The 22,318-nt window shown below is 34.6% G+C and overlaps 1 protein-coding gene across 2 annotated transcripts; it reads left to right on the top strand.

The window, feature by feature from the left end:
- The first annotated feature begins 1,235 nt into the window (after positions 1-1,235).
- Positions 1,236-17,403, top strand: LOC112737845 (UPF0481 protein At3g47200). 2 transcript variants are annotated; one of them, XR_003169112.3, is made up of 2 exons: positions 1,236-1,664; positions 3,675-4,261. XR_003169112.3 is itself a non-coding variant. In XM_025787980.3 (2 exons), the coding sequence occupies exon 2, from the start codon at positions 15,007-15,009 to the stop codon at positions 16,663-16,665; it is 1,659 nt and encodes a 552-aa protein (XP_025643765.1). In that variant the 5' UTR covers positions 1,254-1,664; positions 14,951-15,006; the 3' UTR covers positions 16,666-17,403. The 2 variants fall into 2 exon arrangements, 1 of the variants encoding a protein (XP_025643765.1); XM_025787980.3 differs by lacking the exon at positions 3,675-4,261 and adding an exon at positions 14,951-17,403 and having other exon boundaries at positions 1,254-1,664.
- Positions 17,404-22,318: the final 4,915 nt, after the last annotated feature.

Here is a 22,318-nt window from a genome sequence, read left to right on the forward strand (position 1 = left end):
TGAAGACCATGCCAGATTTGACATACTCGACGGTTTTATCGGTAGTGAACTTCTTGTCGTCTTATGTGAAGACAGAGGTGAAAAGGATCTGACGGTGAGAAAAAAATTGTGTGTTGTTGTTAGGAGTGTGCAGGTTAATATGAAAGAGATGAAGAAAGTTTTTATAGTTTTTAATTAAGTTTACTTAATTAGTTTCTAATTATTTAAATTTTAAATTTAATTAATTTAAAATTAATTATTAATAATTATAATTAATTGAGTTGTTCAATTTTTGGCTGGTTACACACTTGATTCCTATACTTCTCTTAAAAAAAAGTATAGTTTATCGAACGTATTTATAAAAGAATTTTTTACTTAAAAATTATATTTAAATATAAAAATATAAACGTATTTATTTATTTATAATATTAAAATATTCTTTTAAAAGGATAAACATGATCACTTTTGAAAATGATACTTTTACTTAAAAAATTATGAAAAATACTAAATTTTAAAGAAAATTTAAAACTTATTCCTATTTAATAGCATCTATTCATGAACTATGTGAAAATTTATAAAGAGCTGAGTTAACTTGTTTCAGGCAAGGACAGTGATACTTGAATATAACGTTAATTAATGAGTGGTAGCTGAACATAACATTATACAAATGAACGAGAAATCTTAGGACAAAATATAGTGTATTAATATTGGTCAATATTTTTGGAATTAATATTATTTTTATATTATTAAAATTTAAAATTTAGTACTAATAAAAAAATAAATTTTACTAATCATTTAATATTATTCTAAGCAAATTATTAAATATTCGGATTGAACTATGCTGAACAACAAATTATTATAATATTGTAACTTGAATTTGAAAAAGAGAATTTTTTATTGAAAGTATTCATAAAAATAATTTTTACTTATTTTTAAAGATAGAAAAATTTGAATCTGCAATTTCTAAATATAAAGAAATTATACCATTTAAACTATAGTTCGTGAGCAAAAATATAATATATTTAATAATTATATTTAAATACAAAATATAAAAATATTCATTTATTTATTTATTATATTAAAATATTTTTTAAAAAGATAAAAATTATCACTTTCGAAAAATATATCTTTGCATTTTTTTACTTTTATTTTAAAATTACAAAAAAATACTAAAATTTTAAAATGAGTATTGGAAATTATTTCAATTTGGTGGCATCTAATCTAAGTCTAAGCATAAACAACGTGTAAATTTACATAGAGCGAGTGTACTTGTTTTTTCTTTTTGGTTGACTAGAGTCAACTGATTTTAAGGAAGGTTTTGAGCTTGTCCGAAAGGATAAAAATGAAACACTAACTTCCTAAGCTACCCTCTTCCTTTTCCTCTTCGAGCAGACCACACCCCTCAAAATCCTCCCACACTCCCAAAAAAGCACCGGCCAGTTGGCCACCGCCACCGCCGGGCTACTCTGCTTCGTCTCGGGTGACTCTCGCGTCGGCCCCTGTGGGTCTCCTTCACTGGCTCGTCGCCTCCTCTGCGGCTCTGCGTGACTGCGTCTCTCGTCGTCGTCGTCGTCGTCGCGTCCTTGTCCGGTGCTCACCTTCTTAGTCTCCCTCTTCACTGCCTTCACTGGCTCGTCGCCTCCTCTGCGTAACTGCTTCGCCGTGCTTGATCTCCTTCTTTTCAGGTATGTTTTTTTAATTTTTGTTATTTATTCAGTTATTGTCTTATTGGGTTATAATTTGATTAACTGATTAATGATATTGATTAGGAATCTGTTAATTCTTGATTGTTAACTTGGTTATAATTTGTTAATCTGTTAACTGAGGAACTTAAGGCTTGTTTGGAAGTAATTTTTAGAAAGTCTTTTTTATTTAATAATTTTTTTAAAAGATATTTTATAAAATTAAAAATAATTTTATGTTTGGAGGTCATTTTAGAAGATTTTTTATTTATTAATTATGTATTTATTTGGATATTATTAAGTTGATAAAAAAATTTTTTTAATAATTTTTTATTTTTAATGTGTTTAGTAAATTTTTAGTAATAAAAATAAAAGTATTAGAAAAATAAAAAATATTTTTTTAGAAGTTATAATTTATATTTTTTTAAAAAAATTATTTTTTACGTAATAAATAAATAAAAGTTTTTTTATGTAGTTATACGCAAACATAATTGGTAAATAAATTTTTTTGTATAAAATATCCAAACATAAAAATAGAGGTATCAAATAGACAAATAGAAACAATTACACAAATTCAGCAAATGTGGACCCAAAAAAAATTCAACAAACTCACATCAAATTCAGCAAACAAACACATTCAATCACTATGGCAGAGAATCAAAGAGAATAGAAACAAAAACAGAGGAAATCAAACATGAACAGAAACAAAAGTAAAAACAAAAAAATCAAACAAACTCAAATCAAATTCAATGGAGGAGGAAGAGAAGGGACAATAACGACGACAAACACAAGCAAAGGGACGGGGTAGCGACGGGACACGAACGGCAGAGCAGAGAAGAGACGCTAGCAAAACGGGCGGTGATGAACGCGAGTGAATGAGACGGCGCAGAGATGGAATGCGAGCAACGGAGTAGAGACAGGACATGAGCGAATGGAACAGCGACGATGAACGCGAACGAAGGGGAGGGCACAACGACGGTACGCTATGGGAAGGGAGACGACAGAGTAGTGAGGGCTGATGGCTGCCGATGTGGGGAACGCGGTAATGATGAGTGAGAAAGGGAGGGCATAGGAGAAGGAATAGGTGACGACGCAGCAGTGAAGAGTAATTAAAGGGGTTAGGGTTTGTTATCTTATCTATATATAGAAAAAATAACCTCTGTATCCGTGAACTTGACGCACGATAAAAAATGTCCACTGAAAAAGAAAACTAACGTTGTACTAATCAAAGATAGATTCTGTATGACAACGGTATCCAAATCCTAAATTTATGTTGACATTTTAATAAAATTCCAGAATTACTCCCACCATTATCTTCAACATCAACTCCACCACCATCTCTTCTTTTCCAAATCTCAAACTTTCACATCACTCCATTACCACTACCTTAACCACCTTCTCTTTTCTCTGCTACTCCACCACCGCCACCATGACGGCATTTTCATCTTTATATGTTCTATCTTCACGAATCCATCTCCAAGAAACTTTATCGCCGACACAACCTCTCCAACTGGATCCCTCTCCCCCTATCTTCCCTTTCCCCAAACCCCTTGTTATCTTCGTCACGGTCAACGCCACCTCCATCGCCGTTGTGGCTATCAGAGTCGTGTTCTCTGACTTGACAAGTATCCTAAGATAGATATGATTGGAGATTTCAGAGAGGATTTGAACAATGAATACACTCAATTCGTTCAATTTGGGTATGAATTATGATCTAACAAGTAACAACCAATCGAAACAAAATTTTAAATCTATTAGTTAATATTCAAACTTGCACAATCTAGTAGCAAAACTCCAAGAGTAAAATGAAATGCCTCAAGAATCACAAAAAACGTATGTTGAATGGTTGAAAATTGCATCTCCTTGTTATTAGTTATAGGAGATTTGCTCAACTTCGTTAATTAACTGATCCAACTTTTTCTTTCTATTTCTTGCCATGAATACTTTGTTTACATTTTATAATGATACTAAAATCGTATAACAAATTTGTAATTTGTACTGTTGTAAACATAGGACCTGTCTCCATGGAGTCCATGAGCTTGAAGTGGACATAGGACGAGTTGAATCGCACATAAGGAAGGGACCTTGCGTGTTGGATCTCGATTCAGTATCACTTTCAGAACTTCTCCATCTTGTGGCGGCACTGGACAGGGGTCTTGGCCGGAGAGGCATTGCGGCATCTCTGTGCAACGGCGTTGCTGGAGGTTGAATCCAGTGGCTTTGAACTCTGAACTTGCCAATATGTTGAGGCAGAGGTGATCTGTGCGTGGGCTTGCGGTGGCGCTGGGAACAGGCGGGTGGGTGGTAGCGTTGCATGGGAACGGGTGGATTGTCTGGAGGCCTTGTCGTTGTCTTCGTCCTCATTGGCGTGGAAAGATGGCGGCAATGGTGGTTAGTGGAATAGTAGAGAATAGAGAGGGTGGTTAATGTGGTGGCAATGAAGGTGTTTGAGATTTGGGGAAGAAGAAAGGTCAGGGTTGAAGATAAAGGGTGGGGTAATTTAGAAATTTTATTAAAAAGTCAACACAAATTTAAGGTTTTGGTACTTTTGTCATACAGAACTCATCTTTAATGGATACAACATTAGTTTTCTTCTTTGATAGGTATGTGTTAGCGTTCGTAAAGTTCATGAGTACAAATGATTATTTTTTCCTATATATAAAAGACTTGTGAAAAGACTAAAAAACCTATAGTATAAATAAATTATCAAAGACAATTAAAAAAATTATATACTTCAAAGACTAACGGAGACGGGCAGAGATTTCCGTTTGGGTCTCCACTCTCCATGTTTGCCTTGAAAAAATTGTCTCCCATCCTATTTTCATAGAAAAAATTCTCCGTCTTCGAATTCTCATTCGGAGTGATATCCGCGAGGATCTTCACTTCTCGAAAACTTTTGCTATTAATATATTGGGATCATATTTTTTCATAGGAATATCACTTGTTTCTATATCACCAATCTTCTCTTTTTGACAGCAAACCATATGTATGTCCTGGAGAGCAAAAAAAAAAAAAAAAAAAAAAGCAAACCATGTGCATGCAGCTGTGCAGCAACCATTACATGGGAATAAATTTCTCTCAACTTTCCTTTTATCCAGTGATGTTGTTAAGTGTATTTTTTATTTTATAATAATTTTTAAATATGTTTTTTTTTTGGCTTTATTTAAAGGAGTATGATGAAAAATGAAAAAAACAAATTTTACATTATTACAATATTACTTATTAAGAGGAAAAAATTGAAAAGTTGTCAGCCCAATTTGGTGCATTTACTAAAATTGAAGTCGAACTATCCCTTTGATAACGGAAAAACCAAAAACAAGTTGTTAATTAATGCTATAAAATTATTGGTTAAGATTTTTTATGCCTTAGAAATCGAAAAATTTAACCGTCAAAACTTTTATTTGATATGAGAAATGAGTTTCGCATAATATTTTTTGGTTATTGAAAAAGTTCTTTTTGAAATATTATTTAATATTTATTTAAAATTTTGATTGTGTAATGATGATATTTATGAAATGGTTTATTACTTTATTTATTCATGCATGAAAATACTTAAAATTGCTTAAGGTTATAATATCTTAGGCAGTAATATTTTGAATAAGTAAAGTTGCATAATATAATTTTTCTATTTGATTGTTCTTTTTTTTCTTGGGAGTGTTGCTGTTTGTTGGCGAGATTTGTTTGTTTTTTCTACACAGGAATGTTGGAAAGAAGATTAATTGAACATGAAATCTGATTTTTTTATTATTATTTTACTCCAACAAAATCACTAATTCAACTATCCTTGAAAAGTAGTGTAGTTAAAAGTTGCAAAAAATGATGCCATTACGAAAAGGCTATACTTATTTAATTATGGAGACGCTTTAGCAAGGTTCAGAAAACTGGACCGATCATCAAATCGCTCTAGTTACTGGTTTATTGGTTTATTGGTCTAATCGGTTTAACTGGTGATTCAACCGAAAAACCGTTTAGAGTAGAATAATAAATAAATTATAAATACACATCCTAAAATATAATTATAGTCTGATATAAATCTTAAAATATCTTCGAAATTTAAAATACTACATAAAATATCATCAACCAAATACATATGATCTTATCAAAATCCAAACTCAAAAGTTAAATAGTAATAAAAGCATATCTAAATATTAAATCCCAATATCATGGTTTATCAATCAAAATCCGCAAGAACTTGTTGCAAATCTGCTTCGGTGGGATGATTTTCACCTTCATTCCCACCCTGATCAGCAGAAGAAAGAGATGCAGCATAAAGACCACTACTACCACCGCCAGTAGCACTCCTTTTTACGGTCAAAGATGCTCTTCAATATAATAAACACAGTTGCAAACCGGGTTGCACCAGGACGTACAATTTCTCTCCAATGAGGTCTTTGTCTTAGCCAAGATAAGAAAACCGTATAATTGTACACAAATACTGTGATCTTTGAAGCACGAGTTGCAAGGTTAGAAATATGCGCCATGCTGCTTATATCTTTTAAAATAAGATTAAGGCAATGAGCAGCACATGGTGACCAATAGATATTATCATATTTTATATTGATAAGCCTACCAGCAGCAACATAATTGGCCGCATTGTCAGTCACAACATGCACAATATTATTTGGGCCAATCCATTCAATCACCTCAAAAAACAAAGTACACAAGTGTGAAGCATTTTTTACCATACTGGAAGCATCTATTGATTTCACAAAGCACAAACCTTTAGAACAATACACCAAGAAATTGATTAACGTCCTTTGTCTTTGATCTGTCCAACCATCAGTCATGAGGGTACATCCAGTTTCCTTCCATGCACTCCTACAACTATCAACTAGCATTTGACTTTCTCTTTTAAGATCAGCCAACAAATGAACCCTTAACTTATCATAAGAAGGCCCCTTGTAACCAGGTCCAATACCAGCAACACCATCCAACATATCTTGGAAATATGGCGACATCACAGCATTAAATGGAATTTTACAATCCAAAAGCCACCGAGCAAATCGTTTATCAACCTCGTGTATCGCCTCTTTGTTTTGCAAAACACTCTTAATACTTGGTTGAGCTCCTGGAGTTGTTCTTGGTGCAAACATAGGAGGAATGACTTTGGCTTTTTTCTTTGGATCGCCTCCAACTCCTTGCTGATTCGAGGTACGCTGCTGTTCCTGTTCTTCTTGGATTGCCTCATCAATTGCATCCTCTACCTCATCACCACCCTCTTCACCAAAACTTACTTTTCTTTTCTTTTTGCTGGCCTGAATATCTTTCAACAAACTTTCCATCTGTTTTTCCACATCATATGGAACTTTAGGACATTTTTTCATGTCTCCGGTAATCTTTGCTAGATGTTTCTTCATCCTGTGAATTCCACCTCCATTGAAAACTTGTAGACAAAATAAACATTGATACTGTGGTTTTCCATTCACTGTTTGTAGAGCAACATATTTCCAAGCTAAATCTGTTTTTCCCCTAAGGTTCGAAGAACCTTGTAACTGACTATCGTTAGCACTACGGGAATTAGGATTAGCAGCATCATTCGAAATAGGAGTATCGGCAGGCATGTTATTATTCACAGAATCATTGTTATCAGCAGTTGCTTCTTGATTAATACTATCTTCCATAACTAAAATTAATAAAACATATATGAAATTAAAAACAGCCACAGCAATAAACATTAACAATTCTATCTACACAATGAACATTAACAATTATGCAGAACAAATTTGAGAAATTCAGCCAGTCAACAAATATGCAAAACCGAGTTAGTTTCCAGCATTAACAAAGTACAAAACAGTAACAAATTTGAGCTACAAAACAGAAATTTGAGCAACACACAGAAATTGAACTACAAACACAAATTGAACTACAAACACAAATTGAGCAACACACAGAAATTGAGCTGCAAACCAAGTTACCAAGAAACAGAATTTGAGCTGCAAACCAAGTTACTAACAAACAGAAATTGAGCTACAAATCAGGTTACTAACAAAGAAGTTCACAGAGGCAAAGAACAAAGATGAGCAGAGGAAGTCAGTTCACAGAGGCAAGTCGAAGTTCACAGAGGCAAAGAAGTGAAGAACAAAGATGAGCAGAGACGAGTTACTCACCGTGCGACGATGAAGACGATGGGACGGGGCAGATGAAGACGAGGCAGACGGCTGGCTACTGGGCAGGGAACCAGGCGAAGAAGGAGGGTTACTTGGGCTGACGACCAGGCGACGGCGGTTGCGTTGTTGACCGGTGACCGCGGCGACGAAGGAGGGGGCGGTGGCAGGCTAGGGTTCGGGCGTGGAGGGTTCAACTTCAGTCTTCTCTCATTCTCTGTTCTCTTCTCTCACGAAGATGAACAACACACAGAATTAGGGATTCGGGGGAAGAAACGGGGGGGGGTGGTTGGGGTCACCGGGTCAGGGTGCTCTTCGGGTCGGGTCGGGTTAAGGGGTTCTTTTTTTTTATATAATGAAACGACGTCGTTTATGCAGAACCGGCCGGTTACCGGTTCGGCCCAACCGGCCGATTTTTGGCCGGTTCGCCGGTTCGTCGCCGGTTCTTTCCAGGACGGTTTCTGTAGGAGGACCGGACCGTTTGCATCGCCGGTTCGTGGTTAAACCGGTCGAACCGGCCGGTCCGGTCCGATTTTCAGAACATTGCGCTTTAGTAAAAATTGTCTATGCAGTTGTAGTCTATTCTCAAAGACATCATTTTTCTGTATCTAAAGTTATACTTTTTAAAAAAGAAATAGACTACGCTTTTAAAATGATTCTTCTAGACACCAAAGACTACGCTTCTCACTTTACCTAAGTTATATCATTTAAATGATTAGGCAACACTTTTTTTTACCTAATGCATCAATTTATAAATGTAGCAATATTATATACTTACAATTACTCTATAAAACTTTACCCTCATGTTTATTTTTTAATCCCTTCTATGCAATATTAATTATATATATTAATTTATATTTACTAATAAATTAACAGATAGTAATACTAAATATATTTTTTAATATTATAATTATCCATATAACATTAAATTTTAAATTAAGGTTTTAGTATCTCAAGATGCACTATCTGAACAATTTTGTGTGAGCTATACGGCATCTATGTGAATTGTAAAAAGGAAATAATGTTAAAGGCAATAACTTAACAACAAGAATCTCAAAGTTAAAAGCTATATGAATAAAACACGCATGTAAAAAGTTACAGTAACACATTTCTCGCCTACAGTAAGTCGATCCTCAACCTCCAATTCGTTACTCTGGGCCCTTTCTCGCTCAATGTTGATTGATATCCCAACCATATGCCATCTGAAACTTTAGGTTAATAATGACGAGTTACAGCACGATTATTAACAGGTTTAACACATTTAAGAAACATAAATACTTCAACGCCAATGACCAATGAAATATGTCAAATCCATCAGGCCTTAAACTTGGAAAACATCAAAAGATCCATGACTCAAGTAGCTGTAATGGACCAACCAATTTGACGACGTTCCTGTTGGCAACACGACATATGCATCGATATAACTATGCAAGAGCGACGGACATCCAGCTGTATCTACCCAAATCCTCTAGCCTAACTACATAAGGCAACTACTGGATATAAAGATGTGTCCCAGACTTGTCACCAAACAACTGAGTTGACAACAACATCATGATGTACTCCCTTGCATACCTCCTCACAATCTCCTCATCTACATCTTCAGAAAGCTCACTGAATGTCTCTTGTGTAACACCCTACCACACAGAGTCATATGCTTAAGTCATAAAACTGAGGTGGTGAGGTATTACGACCTCTAATATATATAGTTGAAAAGTTTTATATCTAGGAGCCTTGAAGAAAAGTTTAAAATTAAAGCCGTAATGCTCACGTAAACAGAAAACTTGCGTGCGAAGAAATCTAAGGTTAACAAAAATAAGATAACAAAAACTAGGAATAGAGGGTCAAAAGTACAAAATAACAAGCTCCTAACTCAACCTGCGAAGCTAAGGCTGGCCGAAGAATATTTACATACTTATATACATAACTCGAAGCCCAAAATATAAACATAAAACCCTAGTTCTCCATAAATCTCTAAGAGGTACAAAAGTAAAGTAAGTTGTCGGAGAGTTAAATACATAAGATTATATATAAATATAGACCCAAATAACATCCCAGAAAACACTTCGCTGCAGAACTCCAGACGCCTATCGAGGAGCCTTTCGACCTGCATCTGAAAAACAACAACACGGTATGGGGTGAGAATCAGAGGTTCTCAGTATGGTAAAGGTGCCACACACGTAAGATATAAGGTCTTGAGAATACCAGAGGCAATCCTAGAACGCCGACACGCAGATTATAAAGCTTAAAGAAACTAAGACAGAAAACATAAATCAGGGTGATTCTCTAAGGCTTTCTAAACTTAACCGTATCCTTAAATCTAACTAAAACTTAGCTAGCTAAATATTGCCGCCTTTCCTCCGTTCCTCCATCTCTAGTGAAGTTACAAAGGCAAACAAACAGACAAATGCAAGCACAAGTAGGGAACAAGTAGTGCAAATAGCAAATATAACAGTTAGCATAATATAATCAATTAGCATAATACAGTTAATGCATAGCAAACAAAGCAAACAATATGGACATGATGAATATCTATCCTATGGATGTTGATATCAACTATCGATTATATAGCCAGCCCGACATGTCTTGGTAGATAACTGTGGAAATTAACCATGGAATGAATTCCAAGCTGACATGGGGGAGACAATACCCCAAGCTCAATGATAACCATGGGCAGGATCTCAAGCTGACATGGGGAGACAACACCCCAAGCTGACATGGGAAAGACAACACCCCAAACTCAATAATATTTACGGGAAAAATCCCCGGCTGACATGGTGAAGACAGCACCCCAAGCTCAATAATATTCAATCATTAGCTGAGAAATAACATTTACGTTCTCAATATTAACTCATAGCTCATCCCATCATTCTCCATTAATTAACATCATCAATTGTCTAATACAACATTCTCCAAGTTACTTTACTCGCTTATTTGCCTTATATGCCACTTTTGTCATCCTTATCAATCACATACCATCTTCCCCAACCACTTATTACCTTTTAAAAGTCTTTCTTCATCTCCAAGTTACCACCATTTCCTAATTTCCTCCTATTACGAGGCTTAATAACAAGATCTAGGGCCAAAGGAATGAAAATAGAACTTTAGAGGTTTGAAATTAAATTTTAAAACACGGAATTTATGTTTGCTGAAATTGGGGACACGCGTACGCGTCGGCCACGCATACGCGTGGGCGTGCGTTTTCTTGCTCGCGTATGCAAGCACCCTACTCGCGTACGCGAGATGCCCAACCCATAGAGGTTGGTCGCGCCGCGTGCAGTGGTCGCGTACGCAAGACCTGCAGGTTAGCAAAAATGCTGAGTGCTGCAGAATTTCAGCCTTGCCCTCCAAACTTCTGATGCGCATAACTTTTTCGTCTTAAAACATTTTTCATTCATTCTTCAAACGGCGTAAACTTCACGGATTCAATTTTCATATGAAAGAAGTTTGAAACAATTTGGGGGTTCGAAAGCCAAGTTATGGCTCACCGAAGTTCAGCCCAAAAATAAGTTTTTCACAAAAGTGCATAAACCTCTATTTTCATCAAAACAAACTTAATTCCTACAGTCCACTTATATAAATAGCACCACAATATACCATTTATAGCATTATAATCCCCAGATCCTACTAGAATCAACCTTACCTCAATTTTACATAATCTCATACACAATTTCTCAATTAACCAACAAAATCATCATCAATCATTATATAGCATTCTAGCTTTATAACCTACATCAATCATCATCAAACCATCATACTCATATCAAATTACACACATTACACATACAAGCACCCATCTCAACTTCCCCAAATCACTAATCACATACATAATAATCATTCTCAACCAACACAACATCACAATTCATTTCCTATCTTAGGGTCACTAGCCTAAGTTTTCACAGAACATTATATATTACATACCCGAAACCTAAACCATACCTTGGTTGATTTTCTGATTACCCGGAACACCTCAAGCATTTCCGAACTCCACAACTCCAGCCCCCTCACCAACGATACCAGCCTCCAAAGCTAATCCTCAAGCTTTCAATTTCTTAAATTAACTCCAACCGATAACCAATTTCAATCTAACATCACAATTATCACTATAATCAATATAGAGTTCACTAAATCAACATCTCACAAAAGGTTGGAGGGTTCTTACCTGGCCCACAGCTCAAACAAGCTAAACCCGATAATACCCGCAGGTTAACTCGAACCTAAACACCGAAATCATGCAAAATTTAACATAATTTCACATTGGGTTTCGAAATTGGAGAAGGGAAAATTGAAAAGGAAAACGTGGATTTCTTACCAAATTGACTACTGGGCTTTGTAGAGCTCGACGCTGCAGTCATGTGGCCGCAAATGATGCGGCAATCGGAGCTCGGAGTAGGAAGATATCTTGGTTTGAAAGTGGCGTTAGGGTTTGAACTCCATATGCATCCCCTCCCTTCTTGGTTCAATGTTACTCATGTAATGAGGAAGGAGGATGGCTGAATCCTTTATATGATGAGGCTTGGGTTGGTCCTTGGGCCCAGTTCGTCCGGTTTGGCCCAATCTTGGGTCAATTTTTTTAAAATTAGTGTCAATATTCTTGTTTTAGTTTTCTCTATCACATTAAAGTATAAAATTCTATTTTCTAATTTATTTAATTAATACTTAATTTATTAACTAATTATTCACTAATTACTCAGAATTTACATCTTGGATCCACGTGCACTTCACGGGGAACTTGTCAATAGTCTACAGGAGGTAACCCATCGAGTAGCTCCTCGAACCAAGTCCAGGCAGGTCGGCTGCCCTCAATATAGGTCTCGAAGTCTGTCAGACATCCACTGACATAGTCACTGTCAATGGGAAAGCCTAGTTTGTATGCCATGTCTTGTAATGTGATGGTGCACTCCTTGAATGAGATATGAAAAGTGTGCATCTCCGGACTCCTCTCTCTATAAAAGCGCTAACTAACGGCTCGTCCAGTCTAAACCAGTAGTCATTGAGTCTCGCAAGGTAGTATAATCCGACAATCTGCAGGTATGGTATGATCCGGTCGTCCAGGGGCATATCATACTGCTTTCTCGTGCTAAAAATACATCGGGTCGGCTGCATAATGGTAAAAAAATTTACTAAGAACCATAAAAACCTTACATAATTAGCAAATAACTACATCAAAATAATTTTAAATTATTCATGCCCTATTGTAAAAAATTAAACAATAGCCTAAATCTTAATCTTAAATTATATTAAGCACTTCTTAACAAAAGTGATGACAATGTTATCCTAAAATATTAGGTTTAATTACTTTGTTGATCCCTATAGTTTCACCAAATTTTTAATTAGGTCTCTATACTTTTTTTCTTTCAATTAGGTCCTTACACTGCTTTAATTTTGTAATTAAGTCCTTCCTAGTGTAAAAAATATTAGAGTTAACTGAATATTTCTTTGCAAATTAAAGTATTTATAATTAAAAACTTAATTAAATCTTTGACCGCATGTATTTTGATAAAAATATTATGTTAATTTTAATATTTTTAACATAAAAAGGATGTAATTACAAAATTAAAAGCAGTGTAGGGATCCAATTGAAAGAAAAAAAAATATACGAACCTAATTAAAAATTTAGTAAAACTATAGAGACCAACAGAGTAATTAAACCAAAATATTAAGGTCCAATTATAACATACATGCAAAATTGAATTAGTTTTCACCATCATACTATTCTAACCTTATTAATAGAAATCAAATTCCCACTAAATCAATGTTCAGATAAATCTAAATCACTACTACCATTAGTATTTCTAATTTAGAAAATTTAACAAAATTGCTAATCACTGCTCGAACTAATATTTATCATTAAATACTAGTAACTAAATATTGCTAATATTTTTAATCTAATTTGTAGAAAAAAAATTTCATTTACTCACATCTTCAGTGATACTATTAGCAATATGGGCAACTTCGTCCAATCGGTAAATACGATTCGGGTTGTCCTCCATCTTTGAGTTTTGAACTTTTGCTCTCAAATTTCCCTCTCACATGGAGTTTTTAGGGAGGAGGGAATTATGATTGTAAATCGTATCAACTGAATTCGAATTTTTATATAGAGCATACCAACACTAAATCGAATTAATTGGATTCGATTTATATTGAACCCCTGCATTCCACTAAATCGAAGTTATTAAATTTGATCTACCATGGACGTAAACTCTACTAAATCAAAATCAATAAATTTGATTTACCATGTGCCATAACCTCGTGTAACTCAAATTGAATTGTTTCGATTTACCATGGTCTGCATGGTTAAAAAGCCATTCATGTAGCAAATCAAATCATGCTGTATCTATTTATATTACTCCTACATGCTATATCGAATTCAATTGATTCAATTTATATTGAAAAAGTGTTAATCAAATTTAATTTATTCAATTTATATAGAAAGTTAAACAAAATACGCGTGTAATTAAATTCCTAATTTTTACGTGATATAATTTGGTTTTATATTTACACAAAAGACATAGACTTGAATTCAATAATTTCAAATTTAGCTTCTTAATGAATATTTTGAATCTAATTATATAAAATATTGAATATTATTTTTTAAATATTTTATTATTGTTGATGATTTAATAATAATATTTATAATTAATTAGTTATCGGTAAAACAAAAATAAAAAAGTAATGATAAGAAGAAAGAAATACACATTAATAAATTGAATAAAAAAGTTGATAAATATAATTTTTATAAAGTTAGAAGAAGGATAATTAGATTTTTCATTTAAAAAAAAATTAGACTCGCTATTTCTTTCCCATCATTTCTCATCATTATGTAGTGCTAATATAAACACACTTAAATGTCATTTTAATACTGTAGCAACTACTTGATGTTGACATATTTAAATTATGATGAATACAGTATCAGAAAATAGTTTATTAAGCTTAATTAAATTAAAATTGACAGAAGCTAATTAAGACAAATAAACCAATTTTGGATATCTTATTGACCACAATTAAAAATGCTCATGTAACCTTTAACTCAGGATTACACTAAAATGTAAGATGGAAGTTTAGGCAAAGACTAGTAGGAATTGTGTTTTTAAAAGTGGGAGATTTAGTTGATTCTTTAAAAAAATCAGAGACTAAATTCACTCATCAAACAAATTTGAATGACTAAAATGGACTTTATCTCTGCAGGGATCTCTATTATTAATATATTTGATTTGTTGCACTCAACTAATAGCCATCGGAGAATGGATTTAGAATTGGGCATTACCAAGATTGCCCCTGGGAGTGTTGATGCTGCTGGCATTAAGATTGCCCGAGCGAAATCAGATGCCGAGGTCGCACCTAGTAAAGATGTGGATCCTAGGATTGCCCGTGCTAAATCAGATACCAACATTTCCTATTCTGAGAATGTGAATGGCACAGAGATTGTGTCAGGGGAATCAGATATTCATGATTCAGAAATTCAACCGGCTCCTGAGATTTCCCAAGAGGACTTGAATGTTCCGATTACTCCTGATTCTCCACGGTTAAGTGTTGAGCTGCCAAATTTGGAAGTAGCAATTGAATGTGCATCTCGCTGGTCCAAGATCCAAAAGGTTCCCATCTTTTTGCATCAAAATCTCAACTTTGATAGGTACTGTTCACCCAAGATGATATCATTTGGTCCCATCCATCACCATCGGCAGAATGAGGATCCCCAGCTGGGCCTTGGACAACGATTCAAATACCATTGGGCATTCCATTATATTGAGCAAGTAGCCAAAGAAAAAGGTATGCAACATGAAGAGGCAAAATTGTTTCTGTACAAAATTGTAAAAGGACACCTTCCGAAATTGAGGAAACAGTTCAGGAAGGACGTGGTTGAAATGTACATCGATGAGGAACTAGAGAAGATGTTGTTTGTGGATGGATGTGCTTTACTCTATTTCATGGACACCGCTAATGATAAGAAACCAGAACTCTTGATGCTAAAGCTTGACCAGTTGATGTATATATGGAGAGATATTATCTTGTTGGAAAACCAACTTCCAATGGAGTTGTTGGAGTTACTAACGGATGATTGTGCACTCCAGTTGGGTGACTCACTCTTCAATTTTCTATTGGTGGGCCAACCAAAGAAGAGAGAAGAGTTATCCTCCCTTCCCAAACATGATCACCAAGAATCAAATCATCTACTGGACTATATTCGCTCATATTACTCTTGTACAGGAAAATCCCAACTTGATGTTTCACCTGGCAAAAAGGTATTTTGGCCATCACTCCTTGATACGCTTGTTCCATCAAAATTAAGAAAGGCATTTCGATCTCTCCGAGAAGCGCATTCTTGGCATACATACAAGAACATAGGGGATCTTAGAAAAGCGGGTATTGGCGTGAAAACAAGCAAAGCTGAATGGAAATGGGATAACATTTCCTTCACCTCCAACTGGTTTAGCGGACAATTGATGCTTCCGGGGATTGTAGTTGATGATATAGCACTTTATCTCTTTCGCAACTTGATTGCATATGAACTGTGTCCGGACTTCTCTAGCAACTTTGAATTTTGCTCCTACTTTATCCTGATGGATTCCTTGATTGATGATGCCGAGGATGTGAAAGAGCTCAGAGCAGCAGGTGTCCTCCAAAACTTGCTTGGAAGTGATGAAGAAGTGGCCAGACTCTTCAATGAACTAGGCCATATATTGCCAACCCAACTCTTCGACGCCTATAAATATGACAATAGATATGTTGAAGTCAAGCGTCAAATCGATGAGCATTACAGAAATACATGGAAAACTTGCGTGGCTCAATTACGCAGCACTTACTTCAATATCCCATGGTCTTACATTACCTTTTTTGCTGCTGTGTTTGCATTGGTTCTTACTTATCTCCAAACATGGTATACTATACATCCTGTGAAGTGAAATTCATATTAGTCTGATCAAGTATGTAGTTACTAAATATTAAGGTCAAACTATAAAGTGACATCCTCACCACAATAAGTAAGGTTTGCACCCAATATTGTGGAAGAAAAAATTTTTTTGTTGTCATGTAAGGTTTTCTTTGTCTTTTTTGTTTTGCGTGGTATGTTGTAATGTTGTTGGTCGAATATTTTCGACCGACCGAATCGATCGGATGGTTGAGTCAAGGAGAGGGGAATCGATGACAAGGGCTTCAATTCATTTGAAGTTGTCGAAGGATGAAATCAACAGATTCAAAGTATCAAGATCAAAGACAGGTTGTATGGAAGTAGCAGTTACTCGACTTTGCATTTAGCAGGAACCGTAATCTTGCATTTGTTTAAAGGGGAGATCTGGCACTATGGGATTAGTCGAATTGTTCTATAAATAGACAAGGTTTGGAAGGAACGAAGGTTGGAATTCTACTTCAGAAAACACTCTCTTACTCTCATATTCCCAGTGACTTTCTGAGTTTGCTTAGAGCTTCATTTTCTGTAGGGTTTCTTCCATGTTTTTGCATTTCCTTTAGATTTCTTGTAAATTTACCTTTCCTTGCAAGTTTATTTTTCTTTTGCAAAAAAGCTTTCCTTTCTTTTCTTTTTTAATGTTTTTTTATTGTATTTGAATTTAAAGTTCTTTGATCATGTTGAAGGCATTTTATTGCTTATTTTAAATTTAAAGTCATTTATTTTGCTTTCTGCATTTTTTTTCATTCCAAACCCTTTAATTTTACCTTTCATGTCAAGTTTTTTCTTTCTTTATTTGTTCAAAAAATAAATCTTTGGTGCACAATTGAAAATTGACACTCATAAAGAGGAGTAGATTTCGCTCCCAACTATTAGATATCGAACCAACCACAATTTTGCTAAAAATTGGCATAACAAATTGGCACGCCCGGTGAAACAGTTTATAAAGTGTGTCGAAAATCTTTTGCTATTCTTAAACAAATGATTTAGTTTATGCAACTTCAAAATAGCAAAGTTATTAATATAGCCGATGAAGTTTCAAATAGCAATGTTGGGTCATCTGTGATGTCCCCATAATAGTTGCACAAACTTCTGCAGAATTAACGTCGCATACATCAGGTTGGATCGACATCGAGAATTCGGCTAGGCAAGTTGAACAAATTGCTTGGATTGTCGATTATGATGAAGATGATCATTAAAATGTAAAGGTAAAACCTGAAAATTCAGGGAATAATCCTAGAGATATAAATGATGTGAATCTCGATGGGAATATCCCTCATATAGTTTGACGCAACCAGAATGCCGATAATGTGTTGGCTATGATGCGCGATAATCAACGAGGTAACTAGGAACGTCGAAGACGTTCTTAATAGGGTCGGTATCAATGTAAATTTTATGAATCGACCATATTTTGTTTATGCATTCCCTACTGTTGTACATATGGTAGAGGTGCCAAGGGGTGTGAAGAATCCTAAAAAAATAACAAAATTCGCATGTTACTCAATACATGGTTGAGTTAGGAAATTTAGCAAATGATGAAATTTAAAAATAAATTTTTTTTCTTCTTCTTTAACAAAGAATGTTTTTACTTGGATTTTAAACTTAAGGCCTAATTTGATTGTTACTTGGGCACAGTTGAAAAGTGCTTTTCATGCTCAGTTTTATAGGGGTGAATTGAATGTAACAATTATTGATCTAGTGGCTTTGAAGCGTGATGATGGTGAGTCAATTGATGAATTCATGATTCGATTTAAGAATGCTCGAAGTCGATGCTAAGTTTCTCTTCCTGAAAGTGAGGTAGTAGAATTAGCAACTATGGGTTTAGAATTTTATATATGTGTCGGAAGTTGCTAAATGTACACATACCTGATTTGGCACATTTAGTTGAAAGAGTTCGACAAGAAGAAATTCTTCATAAAGAAAAAGAAGTGTTTAAAAGTAAAAGAAAGTACAAAAACAAACCTTTTGCTCGAAAAGAAAAGGTTTCATATATTGAAATGGGGTCTTCAAGTGAAGAGTCCAATTTCAAATTTTCTAAAGTCGATTTGGCTGAATTAAAGAAAGGACCACCTTATGTTTGTTTTGTACTTAAGAAAATTGTGAATGTTGATAAACCCAATGATTCGAAATATAAGATTGGAAAAAATTATATTTTTGATATTTCAAAATTGGAACAGATATTTGATGTGTTACTTAAAGATAAACAATAGGTTTTACCATAAGGCAAGACATTGTTGTCGATTTGTGAATTTCATCAAGCAACTAGTCATTCGACTAACAATTGTGTTTGTTTCAGGGACTTGATTCAAGACGCCATTATGGAAGGAAGACTAAAGTTCAATGATGACAAAAAAGAGATGAAGGTCGATACTGATTCCTTCGATGTAGGAGCAAATTTTGTTAAACCTTCTTTTTTGGGCATAAACACGACTGGCTTTACATCTCATGAGTTTTATTCAGCCTTAGGGGATTTCAAAGAAAATGTTTGACCAGTGTATCCTGGTGCAGGCGAAGGAATGTTGGAATTTTTTATGCATCAGAAATTAAAAGATCGAGATGTATCCTTATGTCCTCAATGCAATGTTGTGTTTGATGTTGAAGCTGCGTCTATTTTTGAGGCGGAAAGAATGAAAAAAGAATTGGCTAATAAAGAAGAGCAGGTTTTTCAGAGACATCCGTCTCGATGCCAGGAGGGGCAAAGTTCTTGAACTCCTTAAGAGAAATTTTCACCTTCCTTTGCTCTTTCGCAAGCATTGGGAGTCCGGTGGATTAAGAACTGCCATGAGTTCTGTGATCGAGAAGTACAACAGTATCGATAGAGCCAATATCAAAGGAGTAACACTCTCTGTTCATACCAAAGTGGTTTTCCCATCCAACGGAGAGACTTATCCCAAGGAAATACCCTCTCCGATGAAGATTGGTAAAGGAAAAACTGTTGAGGTTGCTCCCGACAAATCTATTAGAAAGGAGGCTGATCTCGATAAAGAGTATTTCGATGAGGTGACGAGGAAATGGTAAGCACAATCTCCATTATTCCTACAGAGTATTTGGGGGAATATGAAGGAAATCCAAGTGAGGATTATGATCTTAAAGATGAGGAAGCTTTTGCTTTCATTTGTGAAGATGAGGAGTTGGGTTGTTTTAAAAGGCCCATAGAAAAGCAAAGGTCACACCTTCAACCACTACATATTAGCACCCTCATGAGTGGCATATGTGTCAATAAGGTGTTGGTCGACTGGGGGGCAGCGATTAGTTTGTTGCCAGAAAAGATGATAACCAAGGCGAGGAAGCATTATGATGATTCCCATTAACATCTCGGTAACAAACTACAGTGGTGTGTCGACACCTGCAAAAGATTTGGTAACTCTCCAAGTGTAGGTTGGTTCTTCATCTCGAACCACTATTTTTGTGGTGGTTTCTTCAAAGGCTAGTTATAATGCTTTACTTTGCTCTGATTGGACCTATGGTGTTGGATTTCTACCTTCGACTATTCACCAAAGCATTCTTCTTTGGACTGATAAAGGAAAATCTAAAGTGATAAATGCAGATGCAAGTCTTTATGTTGAGCATATGCATGTCAATTTCAAAGTTTATAATGATAAATTGAAATCTCTTAATGTCGACAGGATGCTTAATTACTATAACTGTGAAGGCTATTTTTTAACTTCAGAAGGACTTAATGTGAAGTTTTGACACCCAAAACTCGACTATACTCCTACAGGGTGGGAGTAATTATTTTCATACTAGGTAGTTCAATCATGTTTTGACATGGCTAATGATCAGGATGTGTCGAGCTATTTATTTTCTTATAAAAAATTATATAAGTAGTTTTGATTCTACAACTTATTTTTCTTTTTCTAGTTATGATTCTTCTGATGAAGTGGAGTCAAATAGAGATTTTAATTCAGCAATTTCAATTTCTAGCACAGTTTTGATTCCCAAAATTGAATATGATAATAATTTATGTTCTGTAGCATGTATTTTCATTCCTAGGTCTAGTGTTATTAGCCAGCCTTGTGTCGATGTATCCTTAGATTCTTGCTTTGTAAGTGACTCGATAGCCGGTTTGGCTATTGATATCAATAAAGTTTGTTTTTCTTCATAATCAGTTGATCTTTCTTTCGATTGTGTTTACGATCTGGAGTCATTGGGTTTCGAAAAAACTTCACTTAATGATGATCATATCGAAAAGGGATTCGAGTCCCAAGATCCTCTTGAAGAAATTAATTTAGAACTCAATGGTGATTAAGACCTACTTATATTTGCAAAAATATTAGTGAAGAATTTCAAGCGAGTCTAATTAATCTTTTGATTGAGTACAAAGATTGCTTTACTTGGGATTATGATGAAATGCCTGTTCTCGATCTTTTTTAGTGGAACATCTATTGCCATTGAAGCCGTTTTCTTGACCAGTAAAACAGGCACCTCGACGTTTGGCTCCTGAAATCAATCTCAAAATTAAAAAAGAGATTGAACGATTAATCAAAGCAAAGTTTATTCGAACAGCCCGTTGTGTAGACTGGGTGTTGAATATTTATTTTGCCAGTAATGAAAAAAGAATGGAAAATTGCGTGTTTGTATCGATTTTCGAGATTTGAATAATGCTACTCCTAAAGATGAATATTTCATGCATGTGGCAGATATGTTGATCAATTCCACAATTGGTAACAAAGTTCTAAATTTCATGGATAGTTATTCTGGATATAATCAAATTTTTATAGATGAGGACGACGTATCAAAGACAAATTTTCGATGTCCAGATGCCTTAAGAACTTACGAGTGAGTAATGATTCTTTTTGGTTTAAAGAATGCTAGGACAACATACCAACGTGCTATAAATGCTATTTTTCATGAATATATTGAAAAATTTATGAAAATATATATCGATGATGTGATGGTGAAATCGAGTTTGATAGATCAACATCTTGATTATTTATGTCAGGCTTTTAAGACAATACGTCAAAAAAGTTTAAAGATAAATCATTCAAAATATGCATTTGGAGTTTTTATAGAAATTTTTTAAAATTTGTTGTTCAAAAAAAAAAAGAAATTACTATTGATCACAATAAAACTAAATTTTAAAATTACCATCACCGACATTAAAAAAAAAGTTCAATCATTTTTAAAAAGAATTAATTTCTTACGACAATTTATTTCGACTTTGTCTAGTCGAATTCGCATATTTTCTCCTTTGATCAAATTCAAAGATGAGTCCTAAATCTTAATATGTGTACGTGGACAAGTGAACATCAAGTAGCATTCAATTTCATCAAAAAATATTTCTCGAAGGCGCCAGTAATGACTACGGTCCGTCCTTTCGAATCTTTGAAAATAGATACATCACCTGGCCTCTCTAACAAACTTAATCAGTTTATCTTAGTATGGATAAGCATCAAAATTTAGTTTGTATGTCTTAACCGTATGTGACAATGTAATGGGTTAAACTAACTGTAAAGTTAATTATTTTTACTGAAATAATAATATTTAATTAGTCGCATACTAGTATAAAGTTATTTATGTTTTTAGTGCATACACATTAAATTTTAAATATAAGAAGGGGTAAAATTTATACAAGTGTGATAATCACCTTAAACTCAAGTTAATAGTTATTATGGTTCTTGTAATAAATACAAGCAAAAATGGCAATTAAC

The sequence above is a fragment of the Arachis hypogaea genome, chromosome 2 (genome assembly GCF_003086295.3).
Source record: "Arachis hypogaea cultivar Tifrunner chromosome 2, arahy.Tifrunner.gnm2.J5K5, whole genome shotgun sequence".
Lineage (NCBI taxonomy): Eukaryota > Viridiplantae > Streptophyta > Magnoliopsida > Fabales > Fabaceae > Arachis > Arachis hypogaea.